Source organism: Pinus tabuliformis, chromosome 3_2 (genome assembly GCF_031772625.1).
Source record: "Pinus tabuliformis cultivar Carrire ecotype Pingquan chromosome 3_2, CPIR1, whole genome shotgun sequence".
NCBI classification, from domain to species: Eukaryota; Viridiplantae; Streptophyta; class Pinopsida; order Pinales; family Pinaceae; genus Pinus; species Pinus tabuliformis.
This window is the reverse complement of record NC_142302.1, coordinates 268,919,891-268,936,664: the sequence shown is the minus strand read 5'-3', so window position 1 is coordinate 268,936,664 and position 16,774 is coordinate 268,919,891. Positions and strand designations below refer to the sequence as shown.

The following is a 16,774-nucleotide window of genomic DNA, read 5'->3' as shown; positions in this document are numbered from 1 at the left end:
TGTATGATGAACCTTGTACTAGATGACCTTGCCACTTATGTTCCCAATAAGATTCCCAAGAGGTATATCCTTCACTTCCATGGATTCTAACCATCATTCATGCTTCTATGATGCCATGATGCATCCCATCATTTTTCTTAGTGAATAATGATAGCCATATCTTACAATAGAAGACTTAGGAACTTGAGAAGAACTTAGGTGAGGAAGACTATCTCAATCATAATAGAGATCTCTTACTTCCTCATTCTTGGATTTCTTCTTTTCAGCTTCCTCCACTAATTCGGTGATATGGGCTTCTTCTCTTCCTCTTTTGTTATTGTCTTTCTTGATCTTAGCACAATTTCTTTTGTAGTGCCCATATTCTTGACACCCATAGCATTGAATCTTAGACATGTCCCTTTTCTTTTTCCAAGAACCAGACTTTCTAAATTTTCCCTTTCTTTTTGTCAGTGTAGCATAAGCTTGACTTTGCTCACCTGCTCCCACATCATATTTGCCTTCAGTCTAGATTCTTCAATCTTGCACAGTGACCATAGATCTTGGAAGGGAGTAGCTTCTTTCTTCTTGTAAATACTTGAAGTAAAGTTACCCCACTCCTTCTGTAGTGCATTTAATACCACTAATGTCATTTCTCTATCAGACATGACTTCTCCCAGATCTTGTAGTTGCTCCCAATTTCAAATATCCTCATAAAGTAATAGGTTATTCCATCTTCCCTTAACATCTTCAGCTTGTAGAGTTCTTGCCTTAATGAGATGACTTCTCCAACAGTGCTTACAGAATACAACTCTACCAATTTGTCATAGATTTCTTTTGAAGTTTCGAGTTTAGATACATATGGGATGAGGGGATCCTTGATGGATTCTATGAGAATCCTTTGAGCCCTAACTTCCCCTTTCATATACTTGGCAAGAGCTTGAGCATCTTCCTTTCTTGGTTTAGTGATAGAACCTTTGACATGTTCCATAACCTCATTTTCAATGAGATTCAAATTTGTCATTTTCTTCCATGCAAGATAGTTTGAAGCCCTAACCAATTTGTTGCTTTCCTTGCAAAAAGACATTTTGACAGATTCAGATGTGGACATAAATATACTTACTTGATAGGATGCTCCTTCTTCTTGTTGCTTCCTTGATGTTGATGATGATATAGAGGATAATAAATTTCTCCTTGATGAATGTAGTTTTCTTCAAGAATGATCCTTGATCCGACAGAGAGTGAGATGACATCGCCTTTTGATCTAGCTTCCTTTGGATGAATAGTCTTCGAAACACTTTAACTTGAGTAGATGTTGGCCTTCTTTTCTTGTTGATGATCTCAATACTTCTTTGATCTAGGGTTATGATGCTTCCTTTGACTTCAAGATGATCTTCGCTTTGATGCCTTCCTTGAGGTTTGATCCTTGAGTGTCCCTTGATAAGATGCCCTTCCTTGACTTAGTCACCTTAGCTCTAATACCATGTTGAGAAATCTAGGGCATAGAGATTAGGTGATTTCTTTTCTTTAGATAACTGCTTGTGAATTCTTTTTACTTTCTTAGATTAGAATCTTTCTTTGCTTATGTTATTAGTGTTATTTTTCATCAAACAGCTACCTATGCATAAACCATAAGGAGACAAGAAACACAGAATATAGGCTATCAGCCAGGGCAAAAACCACTCCTTGAGAGGAAAACCCAAACAAATTCTTCTTCTTATAGAGATTCCAATTGACAAATACCAAGACCAAGACCTAGACCTTTGTGCCACTCCAAGATGAAGTCACAAACCTCCTTAATGACATCCTTTTTGAAACAAACTTGTAGCATTTTCCTCCTTCTATAGTCAACGCAAGTCAAACTATCTGCACTTCTAAAATTTTCGGTCTCTTCCACAGATCTGCAACTTTTGGCCTATTTGTACCTCTGTAATTTACACATGTGCGATGTTAGGAGGTATTTACCTTCTTCACTTGACTAGAAGATACTATCTTGTGACTTCAGCTAGCATGTATGCTGGTATGAAGAACTTCTTGGCTTCTTTGCTGATTGTGGAAACCTTACTTCAGAACCTTTAATATCATACACACATGTGAGGAGAAATAACCAAAAATCAGTGCCAAAACAGCTCATATTCTCCTCCTTCCCACGCTGGTTGAGAGGCTTCTACTCCTGTTTCTCACACTTTTATGTTATGCTTCAGATGTATAATTGAAAGTCTATGTGTAGAATGAAATCCGAGTTGGCTATAAATAGTAGTTTCCCATCATAATGAGCCGACATGAGTATATGTGAGCCGACATGTCCTTTGGAGAGTTTACATTATTCCTTTTTGAAGCCGACTTGAGGTAAGTGCTTGTGCTTGGTCTTGGAGGGCTACTTGACATTTCCATTGACTCATATATAAATATAATATGCCCAAGAAGGGTCCTTCATACATGACAAAGAATTTTATGACTAGATGACACAACTTAAAGGCTCACAATGGGAGCCATCACTAAAATAAAATTCCTTGCTCATGAAACCCATGAGACAAGCATTACAATAATAATTTTTCTTCTTCTTTTCATCAATTACATAAAATCACAATTACACGTCATTATGAAGACCAAACCTAGTTACACTTTTCAACAATCTAATCATAACATAAACAAATAACCCATAGCTTGTAAGTAGTCTTGCTCTACTCATTTTTCTCCATTTCATTGAACTAGTAAAAGGAATTGAATAAGGCCCTTCACTAGACCAATATGAGCCCACTACCCCTATCTTCGTTAACCAAAGGAGTCCCTGTATCTATAGTGGGGTACAAAGTCCTAATCAAGAGTAGGGTTCCCATAATAACTAATTCCTTTTCCCTCTCCTCATTTTGAGCTCAAACATAAAGGGTTGTAGGACTAATTCTCATCAACATGCTCGATTTCGCCAATGACTCTTCAAAGCTTTGTTTAATCAATCACATAACTCTCGCTTCCATCCATTCCATCGAGATTGCACTGTGCGCTTGATCTTATTTAGTACAAATGAGGACCTATTTGCAACTTGTAGCAAATTGTTGAAAACCCCATGACAAATTTTATACAAATGCTCTGCATAACTAACTGTCCAAGGCTATTGAGTAATAGCTCGTTGTTGATTTGGGGTAGCATCGAATGTGCTCTAGCTACGAAAATTGCTGGAGAGGCTAAAGCACATGAGATCTCGAAGACCCATAAATGGTTTGGGCAGAATCTAACCAGTTTGGAATATATTAAAATAATTAATATTTTTAATAGAGTTCCTAAGTCTAAACTTAGGGAAAATAAAATATTAATGTGAATTAATATAAAACTGAGTTAGAATGGTCCAAAAGTCATGGATCAAGCCAAATCTAGTCTTAGTCGTTGATTAGAGATTTAATCTCGGTCGTTGATGGACCAATGAGAAAAGTATAAGAGGAGGCTTGAGGGTCAGTTGGAGAGCACACCAAAAGAGATCAAGAACTCGATTTTATGGGGCAAGGTTTGCTGAGGAAATTGAGTGAAGTGATGTGAGTTGTAGCTGAGGGGCAGTGAATACATAGCAGAGAGGCAGAGTTAGTAACGGCAGGATTAGCTTAGAAGCTGTAAGAGGTTGACGCAGAGACAGCTAGAGGCCACACGGAGGCAGCCAGAGGCCACGTAGAGGTAGCCAGGAGTTGCGTAGAGCCAGAGAGGGCCAGTGTGTCAGACGCAGAGGCTCCAGGGCTAACGGAGATCCCCGAGAGGCTGACGTTGGGCCAGATAGGCTGACGTTGGGCCAAATAGGCTAACGCTGGGCCAAAGAAGCTGATGCAGGCCCTAGAGGCAGCACTGGGAGATTTTCGTGGGACATATTGGAGCTGGAGAGTTGGATAGGGTAACGCAGTCCCTATCAAGTTGACGCAGAGCAGCAGAAGTTGTATTGTTGCTCTGGGATCGTTCATCCGGTGATTTGGCCGGAATATCTGTCTCCGACTGAGAGGTACTACTGCTGAGGGAATTCTCTGTTGGGTGAGCCATTTCTGGCACCCAGGTTGTATTCTGAAATTGCATAATAATAAAACCCTCTGAATAGTTGCACCAGTTTTCCCGCATTGGGTTTCTCTCGGGGACATTAGTCCAAAAACAACGGTGTCACTTGTGCACTTGTTTACTTTCAGTTGATGATCTGTGTGTGTTGATATTGTACTTGTATATATTTTAGTATTTACATGGTAAATAACTTGTTAAGTAAATGAACAAGTAGGAAGAAATAAATCAAGTAGTACAAGAAGAATTTCTAACAGGTAAAACTTAGAAATTCCAACAATCGTTGCCATAATTGTTAGCCCATGGCAGACCGTTGAAAACCCTAATTAATATAAATGTTCGATGAATTTGATCCAACACTTTGAAATTAGCCTAAATTCGAACTCCATCATTCAAATCCAACAAAACATGGTAACTAAGATGCCAAAGGGGGGAGCTACCCTCAAGTTGTGTTCCACATAAACAATAAGTTGTATTCCCTAGTGTCTTTTCTCTTTTCTTTCTTTTTTTTCTATTTTCCTTTTACTTTTTCTTTTTTCTTTTCATTTTTTTCTTTTTCAATTGCAACTTAGGGAATGAAGCATCAATTATTTTTTTAAACCCAAAAAAAAAATAGGCCAATAATTTAGTATTTCAACCTTAGTTTTGGGTTTAAATAATTGGAAATAAAGTAACCCAAACCACTTTGGCATGTTTACAAATGGAAAAGGGTAATATAATGCAATATGTCAAATGAAAGGTTAGTTATGAAAGAAAAAACATATGAAAATGGATGAAATGAATTATGTGTTAGTTTTTGTAGCATTGGATTGTGTTCTAGTCTCGACAGTTGTCAGAGAGGCTAAGAAACACTAGGACTCCAAAACCTGAAAAAAGTGTCAGGAAAATCCACCTAGAAATGCCTTAATTAAGTTAATTAATCAGTGATTAAATTTTTCCTACATCTAACTTGGGGAAAATGATTAATTAACAACGATTAATTGAGGAAGGTGAGATTTCTCTAGAAACTCACACGGATCGCCTTGGAAATGATCTCAACCATCAATTAAGTTTTAATTGTGGTCATTGGAGTCCCCACTTGAGATTATAACAAGAGGTCAATGGGTAGGTGGAGAAACACACTTGGAGAGCGAGTTTCCTTTGGCAGTTCGATTTTCTAGAGAGCAACATCTTGTCGGAAGAGTTTGAGCCAGAGAGGGGTCGCAGGGACAAAGAGGGGCAAAGACAATGAGTCTAAAGGAAGTTTTCCAGTTCCAGAGAGTCAGCTACAGGAGGGTTGAGTTTCCTCAGGGTGGCTGGGTAGGGTCTGCACAAAAGCTTCAGAGGCAGAGTTCGATTTGGCTAGTCAGAGGGTCGATTCAGTTGTTGGAGGCCGAGAGACATTCCAGAAGAGGCTAGCGAGTCATTCTCAGAGGTTGAATTGAGCAGACAGCTTGATTAGTTGCAGTTCCAGGCAGAGTACAAGAGACTGCACAGGAGTGACGTAGAGGTTGACACAGAGGTTTCATGGAGCCCAGTATTTCCCAGTTTTGGAGTTGGATCACTGTCAAGTGAGACAAAATTTGTCTCACTAATTTTTGTGGGCAGTTTTCTCCTGTAAAGGTGAAGCATAAAAACTATGACTGAAGCAAGAAAACTAATAGCTTGAAGACTTAATATGTTAAAATACATGAGGTATTTAAACTAATAATTTATTATATATAAAATTCTACAAGTGATATATAAGTTACAATGAGGACCCGCATTTATATACCTAAGCAAGTGTCCTTTCTTGAATGGGCATTCACTTAACTTAATAACTATTTAACCTAATTAATATTTGATTATTTAATATTTATATTCATTTTATTTATTTACTTGTTATGAATTATATTCATAACATAGCCCCTTCCTTCGAAAGCTTTGTCCTCAAAGCTTTAATGTTTTGGATATTGTTCACTTAGTCTGGCCATCCTTTCGTCTTATACCTCATCATGAATATTCCCGTGGAATTTATTTATTTATTTTTATTATTTATTTTTTTAAGTCTAATTTTATTTTTTATTTTTTTTAATAACTCTAGTTTTTTTTAAGTATATATATATATATATATATAAAATAATTATAACTATAAATTATATAACTATTATATAATTTATATACTTATAAACCAATAATTAATTCATCGGTTAATATGTGTAGCCAAAGGTTGCGACTTGGGAAATATGGCGATTGACCCCTGAATTAAGTGTTGACCTGAGTGCACGTTATGAATGATGTGGTGGGCAAAGAATTGCTTGGTGTTATTGTCGAGCAAGAAGGTAATGTCGTAATTAGGGTTTTCCAAATGCGTGAGACATAACCTGGTCGTATATGTAGAGCAACGGTCCAATTTAAATAGCAATTCTCTCCAACAAGGCAGTGCGACGACCATCCTCTAGAAGTCATCATGCAATCTGGCGGTTCTCAGCAACCGGATGCTGCCCATCTCAATGAAACGAGCCGCTCCGATAGGGTTGTCCACTAGGTCTTTGAATACGTGGGCGACTAGTGGCGCAAGCTCTGGGTCGTGCTGAACATCGGTCAAGACGAAGAGATCCGTGACTAGCTCTAGCCCTCCCTGCTGGATAATGCCACACGTGATGGATTCTTCACATGTATGATCAAATAGTTCCTTTAATGCAAGAGGGTGAAGGGCCGAGAATGCATACTTTCGTTCATTTGGAGACTTGAGCATCAACTAGAGGGCTCAAGGCGCCTGCGCTCGTGAACATCGATCTTGTATTTGGATTAAGAGCAGCAAAATGGTGCGCCAAGTCTGCTCCCAACATCCTGCACAAGGAGTCACCACTATGTAGCATGTCCACGGCGGGAAACATGATTCCCTCCGACACGAAAAGTGCTTGAGGGCAACGACTATCTGGCATTTTCAAAAAGCTCAAGATGACACACGCAGCACCTCTCTGGACCCTCAAACTCTTGGAAGAGAGCAGGACCGTGAGCTGAGAAACGAGGTTCGTGTTGTGGCCAATCCTTTCCCTGTATCCCTCATTTGTTGATATCAAAATTCTAATTACAAGAAGAGCCACAAGCTGCACTCAACAATATATTGAGCACAACCCTAACACGAAATCCCCACCATTGTCGCGCAGCGCGAGGAGAGGGCGCACCGTTTCCTCAGCTGAAGACAGCAACAACTCTCGGAAAAGCTTGAGACCCGAGAGTTGGACGCGAAAAATGAACTCATCGTCGACGAGAATATGTTGTCGTGATATCAAGTGAAACAGGTGGTTGATCGCATGTTCGTCAATGATGGTTCTTCGAGCCATCTTGCTGTGTTTTGCAAGACATGTCAAGAGCCCTAGAACACCTGCGTCCATAATCTCGACATCCACTGTAAGGGTTTTAGAAGTGGAAGATTTTATAAGATGTCGAATAAGAAGAGAAATGATTTCCTCTTTAACCATTATTTTTGCGCGTTTCTTCGTATTATTACCACTGAGAATTTCCTTGAGTTCTCGAATGGCTCCCACAGCCTTGTCTAGTTCAGAACTACTTTCGACATAATTTCTGATATCCTGGACAAGTTTCTGGATGTTTTCTTTGGGGTCAGTGTTTTCCACTGGCGCAGCTTCGTGGGGAGAATTTATTGAAACAGTCGATCCATCTACTTTTCTCTTCTTGGAATTAATTACAAGTACAGAAGAAGCAGAAGCCGATGCTTCCGGGATATCCACCTCCTTCTTTTTGCGCCTATTTTCATAGTCGTCTTCCATGATTGATATTTGGCCTAAATCCCTGAAACACAAAACATTAGACCGTGCGTTGTAACATGGTGGATATCCAAGGGCTTCTGTGGTTGCTGCTGTTGGGCGCTCTTGCAGTGTCCACCAAAATTCGGCCTCACATCTTTCTTGTTTCTCAAGATAGTCCCCATCCACATCATCTTCATCTCGATCATCATCTTGATCTACATAATCTTCATCTGAATCATCATCTAGATCATTTTCCTTGTTATCGTTTTCCTTTCGACATACTTTAACTTCTGCATATGCTTTTTCTAGACTCTGAAGTGCTTCTTGAATTTTACTAAAATTCTCCATGGATTTAGGACGTGAATGTAATGGCATATTGTGCAGCAAACTACGCTCAAAGGCTTGCATCATTATATTGTGCGTCGTGGCTCTGATACCACTAAAGTATAAAAACTATGGCTGAAGCAAGAAAACTGATAGCTTGAAGACTTAATATGTTAAAATACAGTAGGTATTTAAAATAATAATTTATTATATATAAAATTGTAAAGTGATATATAAGTTACAATGAGGACCCGCATTTATATACCTAAGCAGGTGTCCTTTCGTGAATGGGCATGTCTTTTAGACATGCCATTTCACTTAACTTAATAACTATTTAACCTAATTAATATTTGATTATTTAATATTTATATTTGTTTTATTTATTTACTTGTTATGAATTATATTCATAACAAAAGGATTGCGAGTTTTGAGCATAGAATTGTACACAGAATTTCTCACTACTACATAATAATAAAACCCTCAATTGTTGCATTGGTTTTCCCACATTGGGTTTTTCCAAGAAAATTGTCCAAAAATAATTGCCATTTTTATGTGTGTGTGCTATTATTTTCTCAAATTCCATTTTATCTTCCGCAGTATTTTATTTGTGAAGAAATTGCAATGTGATTAATTCAATATTAATCAATAAATTAATAAACTATTAATCAATTAGAAGAATTAATTCTAGTTGTTGCATTTTAAGAAATTTTCACATGGTATCAGATCAAATTTAATTAGAAAGGTAGCTCAAAAGCAGAAGGAAGAAATCGTCCAGATTTAGAGGTAGTCTGACAGCACAATTTCCAAATCTACGCAGAGGCTAACCAGGCAGTTCGAACTGTTGGGCAAAGGGGTCAATTTTTCTAGTGCGGGTAGCAGGGAAAATTCGCAGAGCATAGTATCAGTTCCAACAGGCAGTGGTGAAGCCGGGAAGCAATTCGGGTGAAGCAGATCAATATTTTTGCTGAGTAGATCTCTTGTCTAGGCACAAAATGGATTTGCAACAGATTTGCTAGAGCAGAATCAACGTCGGGTGGAAGAGAAAGTGCACACACAGAGGGAGTTCTCTCAGAAGGTTTCTAGTTCAAAAATCCAAATTTTCTAGTTGTAGATGACAGTGGCAGTGGTAGGAGGCAAATTTTCTCACTCCACAAGGGAGTGCAAATAGCAGAACTAGCATTCGAGCAGGTGAAAGAGGGAGCTTTCTATCCCCAGGTCGAGTTTTGTTGAGATAGCCACCGTTGGGCTTAGAGATCAGGACAGGTTGGATGGTGCATCCAACTATAATATCTGGAAGGCTAAGATGTCCTTCCTGCTGGATGAACATGGCTTGAAGACATATCTAGACAACGTTGTGGCAAAACCCACAAACAAGCAGTAGTTGTTGAACTTTAGGAAAGAGATGGCCAAAGCAAAGCAGATGCTCCTGGGTGGAGTCTGGGACCACATAGTCTCACATATATCGGCCAAGAACACGGCCAAGGAGTTGTGGGATGCTCTTGCAGGGTTGTTTCAAAATCCTTCCGAGTAGCGAAAGATGTTTTTGCAGGAGAAGCTAAGGAATGCTATGATGTAGAAGGGTGAAAAGATCAACCCCTTCCTCACCAGACTTAAGGATATCCGGGACGGACTAGCAATTGTCGGAGAGACGCCTCCACCTACAAAAATGGTGAGGTTGGCCCTCAACAGTGTCAACGAGGATTGGTAGAATTTCGTCCAGAGCATTCTGGGATGAGAAACGTTGCTTGGGTGGGACGGGATGTGGGGAGACCTTGCAGTGGCAGCAAGGGATCGAAGGGTGTGAAGGAGGAAGATAATGTGGCCTTTGCATCAAAAGGTCCCAGTCAGGGACAAGGCTCGCAGGGGGAGAACAAGAAAAAGAAGGATCTATCTAAGGTCAAGTGCTTCAGGTGTGGCGAGTTTGGCCACTACAGTACTTAGTGTCCTCAAAGGAAGAAGGACAAGCAGGAGAAGCAAGACTAGGCGGCAGCATTCGCAGAGATAGACAAGTTGTCCTCACGGTTGGAGGAAGAGTTCGCCATGTTTGTAGCAATACCTTCAGGAGTGAGGTGGGATGATATGGAACTTTAGTCCCAGAGTTGTGCAAAGATTTGGGCAGGGTCCATCGAGGTGAGCATCGGGATGGTGTTTCCTCATGGATTATTACCCTTGCTACTGTTGAAGAATGTAACTATTGTCGGTCTTCATAATTGTATTTGAGTTGTGATGTCTTGTATTTATCAAAAGAAAGAAAAAGAAATTTTATTATTAAATAAATTGACTTATTAAAGCATGGGTTTCATGCTCGGGTCAATTGTTTTTAGGTCAAAGTCTCCATTGAAGACTTCTAGGGTTTATGTCAAGTGTCCTTGTCTATGTCACATTGTAAAAAACACTTCTTGCGATTTATTTGTCAAAGAAGAAATTTATTTTATTATAAAATAAGTCAATTAGGCCTCCTCCACCAGGTCGGCCTCAAACTGGACAAGTCGGCCTAAACTGGGGGGCAGAATCACTATATAAAGGCAGCAACTCGACCTCATTTGTCACTCACTCACAAGAAGTTCGATCTGGAACTTTTGGGGCCAGAAAAAGTGCAAATTTCAAGGAAGAAGAAGAAGAGGAATAGAAAAGGAGAAGGTGGTCTCTCACAAGCATAAGAAGTCAAAATTCTCTCGCTTTTTCCCACACGTCTGAAGTTGTGAAGTTGTTGGAAAGGCTGAAATTCTGCAATTGCTGGAAGGCCGAAATTTTGAAGTTGTTGGTGAAGCTGGGGCGAAAATTTCTGGGTTGAAGCTGCTGGACAAGAAGAGACTATTGAAGTGAGCTAAAACATATTGGAAGGCTGACTTGGTGGAGGAGAAAGGTATGTTGGTCTAGGGTCTTGGTATATCTCATTTGAATTACTGAAGGAAGAGCTACTGACAAGGCTTTCCCCTATATAGGGGTTTTGCCCTGGTTGAGTACCTATATCTAGTGTCCTTGATCTTTGTGTTTTGGTTTTGGTAATTACTTGATGAGCTAAGATAAAAAGGAACATAAGAAAGATAATAAGAATTCAAAGATATCAGAAGTAATTATCAACTAGAGAAAATCTTTATGCGTTTTCTGATTTTCTAACAGCTACAAGGGCCTACAATATTCAGTAGCAGGAAGATCGGGTCACAGATAGTGCAGTCACTTACAAAGAGACAGTCGCAAACTAGTTGCAGTCAGATACTGAGGAGCACAGAGCAGTGTTGATAGCAGTGCAATAGGCACAGTGCAGAATCATCAGCAGCGCAGATTCCCCAGTGATAGAGCAGAGGCTAGTAACAGTGAGAGACTCAGGAGACAGTTGCATTACAGAGACACAATCGATTCAGTATTTTGGATGCTTCTCAGTTGCAGTAGTTGCAGTAGCAGCAACAGTTGGGAAGGAGTGTTAGTTGAGGAGTTACAGTTCAGATGCAGTGTTGGCAACAATACAGGATGTACAATGCAGTGTCAACAACAACACAGATGCAGCAAGTTGGTTCAACTACAATCAATGGCAGATGAATCAGAGTTAGCGTAGTGGTTGATGGACAGTGGCAGGCAGCTACAGTGGTCAGACATCAACAGCATGGTTGGAGGATGTTGCAAAGATAGGGTGCTATCACAATTGTGCAGCACTAGTTGGAGAGAACACCTTCCTCGCTAAGAGGGAGCGTTAGTTTTTGTAGCACTGGATGGTGTTCTAGTCTCAACAGTTGTCAGAGAGGCTAAGAAAAACTAGGACTCTAGAAACCAGAAAAAGTGTCAGGAATATCCACTTAGAAATGCCTTAATTAAGTTAATTAATCAGTAATTAATTTTTTCTAAGTCTAACTTAGGGAAAATCATTAATTAACATAAATTAATTGAGGAAGGTGAGATTTCTCTAGAAACTCACACAAATCGACTTGGAAATGATCTCAACCATCGATTAAGATTTAATCGTGGTCATTAGAGTCCCAACTGGAGATTAAAACTTCAATGGAGAACGTCAATGTGGTCAACATTAAAAAAGTATTAAATTTTCAAGGATGAAAACTCCACCTTAACACAAACGTCATCACTGTATATTATCTATTTAATGACATGGATATATACTCCATTTTCGATTCTTACCTAACACAGTGTCTGAATTTCCTATTGTAGCAACAGATTATACGAAATGGAAGGTCATTCTATGAACATCACTGTAGGTTACGTGCAAAAGTAACTACGATTTTCTGAAATTCCTTGTAAAATTTTTATGACTTACAAAATTATCATAAACAGATGTTAATAATGTCAACTGTTCCAGCTTGTAATAGAACTCCCCTTTAAAAAGTGCATTCTTTGCAAATGCAGTGTTGATATCTAATTGCTTCTCATTACAGCATGCATTTACACAGGACCGCAGAACTTTTATTTATTTGTGAATAAACAAAACTAAAGCAGAATAGATTTATTTATCTTCTAAACACCAATTACTGTTTCCCGATGTGATTACCTGTACGTAATATGTCCTCGTTGTGTTGGACTGCATCAACTTTGCCTCGACGGCATTCTGTATGTTGTCCACAACACTCTCCTGATTCAAAAGGCTGACCTAAAAGCACACAGGTTAAAATTGAAATGTATTATATGATTAACTTCAAAAAAGGACACAATACATGCATTGGAAAATAGTTCAAATATTTTGTATTTGTTGCAACAGGTAAGAAACAATTTATTTTTTCAAAGATCATATGAAGCTAAAAATGTAATCAAGTTATTAATGTGAAAAAAAAAACAATAGCAGAGTTCATTCTTTAGTGTGAAAATACAATTTGTGATTTGCTGTATAGCATAACGACATGAAACCAACAAATATATGCAAACAGAAATCTCAAGAGAAGTGCAACTAAAGACTCTTGGTATATACAACAACAATACCTCCCTTTTTGTAGGATGAACATTCACATCCACATGTTCAAGTGGCAGCAATATAGACATATAGATAAAAGGTTTCGATGCCTTTGGTAAGATGGCGGAGTAAACAACTTCAATTGCTCTTTTTAATGCAGTGCACTCAACCAGCGTATCTGCAATCATTAATAAGGATTGCACATTATTAACAACATTCTTAAAGGTAACAACAAGCATGCTACCTTCACTTACTAGTTCATGAGTGAAAAAGTATTACTGTAGTCATAACAAGCTCTGATCCTAATACATTTAAAAATATGACACTAAATTTTAAGATATTCATAATAAAAAGTTGGAAAATTGGTATGAATTATTTGGACTCTGGAGATTGTTGATCCAATGACCAAATGAGTTCAGCACAAAATATGGAAGCTTGGAAATATTTGTGATATTTGTGATGTTTCGTCAAACATTATGCCTATGTATAGTATTATAGGCGACTATTCTGGTTTGAAAAATTATACATATAGAATGTGGGTGAATATTCAATAAAAAATATGTAATTTACTATTAAAATTGTAATTTTTTAGCGAATATTATCCATTTTATCATATATATGTAAAAAATAGACGAATTTTTAACCAAATGAATGAACATATTTTCAAAAAATAGCCAATTTGCGAAATTTCGCCCATAAAATTTTCCCGATGGTTGACTTTCTAGAACAAGGGAGCAGTGAATGCGTGGACAGGTGTCTGGAACAGTTGCAAACTCACCTCAAGCTTTCAAGTGTCAAGGACCAGCAAAAAATTATATTTTTTTGAAAAATATAAAATTATCCAACAAAATAAACAAACATACGTACTTTAAATTGCATACATGATAGGGTTAAGAAGGACACAAGTGTGAGTGTCTTAGAGTAGGGTTGCAACGATTTTTTCTTGAAATTGATTGTTTCTTCTTTTTAACGAAAGTTATATTATTTGCAAAGGAGCGCGCACATACACCTCAATGAAAAATTCAATTCCATTCCCAGTAAGTGAACAAAATCTACACTTGCCATTGTTTGCCAAGGCACCATGCTGAACTATTCATATAAAATAAATTCCTCCTTTATTTGAACAAAATATTTGATTTAAAATAAACTTCCACAAATAAAATAATGCCTAAGAAATGGGCAAAAAATAATTGGATCAATCTTAATAATAACTCAAATACTAATGACATATATTACATTGATGAAATTTAAAGGGCAGTATGCACTATGCAAAGAAAAGTATGTGGTAGTCACTCCTTTACAAGCAGGTAAATTGATATTTTGATTCAGTTTACGAAGGACTCACAAATTTCACCCTTCACCCGCATGCCAATCTTAGCACAATTACAAGTGCCATTTTGTGGCTTGATTACCTTGCCAATTCTCTGGAATCACCTGGTAATTTGATCATCATTTGAGTGGGAGTTGTTTATGGCCTTTCAACAAGAAAAGGAAGCCATATACGACATCATGGATCTCTTCTTCAACTTCACTAGTGACCCACATATTTGAACAAGCAAATGAAAATAATTATCGCAATTAGACCCCCAGATCAGGTGATCAAAGGAAATGTGGGAGATATGGTTGGCTCATAACCCTTGGCCACATTCCATCACCAACATTTCCTCCAACTTGCAGACTTTGAGCAAGCCTAAGCCAGCATTGATCTCCTGGCTCTGGCAACATCGTGTCCTCAGCGTCCTGTACCAGTGGCACTGATGCTTAGAACATGCCATAGCCATTATGGAAGCATGCGATTTTATGGGGCATCAATTTCACTACATGGGTATGGCCTGTTGGGTTTATGCATGGGTTTTCTTGTTCTTGTCTCACTCTGTTGGCTTGTCCTTTGCTTCTCCAGTTCTTCACTCTACTGGCTCGTCCCTTTCCCTGTTGTCACAATGCTTTCTGCTTCACATCCCTATGCACTCCAATGGCACCTAGCTCAAGCCATTGGGGCCAACTGCCATTGTGTTGCACAGGTGCCAAATCTGCCACTCTTAACGTTGTCTGCTCCTTCCATTGCGAGGTCTCCACAAGCTGTCGGAAACGCTTATGTTTATTGGAGGATGATGGCCAAAAGGAAAGAGCTTTGCTCCACTCCGAGGATATCAAAACTTCAATGGAGAACGTCATCCTAGATTTGGGTTCTAGTCGCACTCATGTCACGATTTTTTAAATTGTTGGAATTATACATGCATACAAAGTCCTTTGTATCCCAAACACTCTTTAGAGCAGGATGAGGAATGTATGGAGCTCCAAGGTCATCTAGATGGACTTGAAAAACAAGGAAAGCTCCTTACTCTCTATTCGTGGTTAGCAAAGAAGCACAGTAGTGTTTTGGCCCCAGTGGTATCAGTTGGCTCACAAGACAACCCCACTGATCTCTCAAAAGATGATTTAGCCAAGTCGGTTCCTCCAGGTTTTCTAGTTATAGTGTTTCAGCTCCTCGCCCTTTAGGCTTGAGTAATCACTTTTTGTTTCATTTCTCTAAGTATTATTGCATGGTAATTCTAGAAGTTTATGCAGATTTAGAGTTCCATTTTGACTCTACTATTCTTGAAGTTTTCTATAAGTCGAGAGTCAAGACTTAACAGTGACAAACCCTAATCAGTGTTAAATTTTGCATTTTTGAAATTAATTATCTTAGATCTTCATCATTTAAGTGCAGACGGTAACCAATAGCCATATAGAAGACAGTCAATGAACAGTAAGACAGCAGATTTGGTCCAAGACCAGGGAAAAACCCCACTATGGGGAAAACCCTTTACGAATATTCTTCTATTAGATCTTCATCAAATGTTCAGTAGGTACACATAGGTAGAGTACAAAATCCTTTTCTCAATGACAGCAACATTACCCCTTTTCAAACTAGGACAGATCTTTTGAAGTGTGAGATATGATAACAAATGTAGAATAACAAATCCTTCAATCCTTCAGCAAAGATTACAAGTGTGAATAGGAGATCTACAATAGGTCTGCCAACAGATGACAAATAAGCCTCAATGCGAGTTAAAAAAACAAGCCTTTAGTGCAAAGTGATCTAGCCACAGATATGAGAAAAATATCTTCCAAAGATCGTGCTTCAAGATGAGTGTTAATGAATTGAAAATCAGCTTCAGAATTGCAAGTGCGAGAAGAAGATTAGCTTTCACGAATGAGATAGACAAGTCTCCAGATGCGTGCTAGAAATCCAAGACAATACGCCTTCACAATAAGATGATCTAGCCACAAATAATAAGTAAATATCCTCCAGGTGCGAGAGGATGAGACTTGTAATACGAGATCTACAAAAATTGATACAAGGGAGATCTGCCACCAATGATAATACAAGATAGAGATCTTGAAATCTGCCAAACAATAACGCAAGAAAGAAATCTCCAAAAATGCGAGAGAGAAATCTCCACTAGATCTGCCAATGATGATAAGAGATCTGCCACTGATAATCAGAGATCTGCAAATCTACAATAGATTTGCTAACAATAAGAGAGATAAATTACTAATGCGAGGGCTTGATCACCAATGCAAGAGCTAGATCACCAAAGCAAGAGAGAGAGAACTCGATGTGTTGCAAATGAAGGCTTCTCTTCAATATATAGGAATCTTTGAGACAAAATCCCTAACTTGAATTAGGTTTTTGGAAGCTCCTAGAGTGATCCATTTTTGCACATGTCGAATTAGATCACTTAAGTGATTTTATTTTGCACATGTCAAAATACCTTTATAAAACAATTTTGAAATAACTTTTACACTTATAAAAATAATTTGCACTTGAGAA

General features: G+C 38.4%; 1 protein-coding gene across 4 annotated transcripts in view; it reads right to left on the bottom strand.

The window, feature by feature from the left end:
- The window catches only part of MLH1 (MUTL-homolog 1), a 503,175-nt gene that overhangs the window by 435,183 nt on the left and 51,218 nt on the right, over nucleotides 1-16,774 (bottom strand). For all 4 annotated transcript variants that reach the window (XM_089416226.1, XM_089416223.1, XM_089416225.1 and 1 more), the window contains exons 6-7: nucleotides 12,987-13,135; nucleotides 12,562-12,660 (exon numbers count right to left, since the gene is read on the bottom strand). In XM_089416226.1, coding sequence (XP_089272352.1) covers nucleotides 12,562-12,660; nucleotides 12,987-13,135 — 248 coding nt within the window. The remainder of the gene's footprint in view (nucleotides 1-12,561; nucleotides 12,661-12,986; nucleotides 13,136-16,774) is intronic.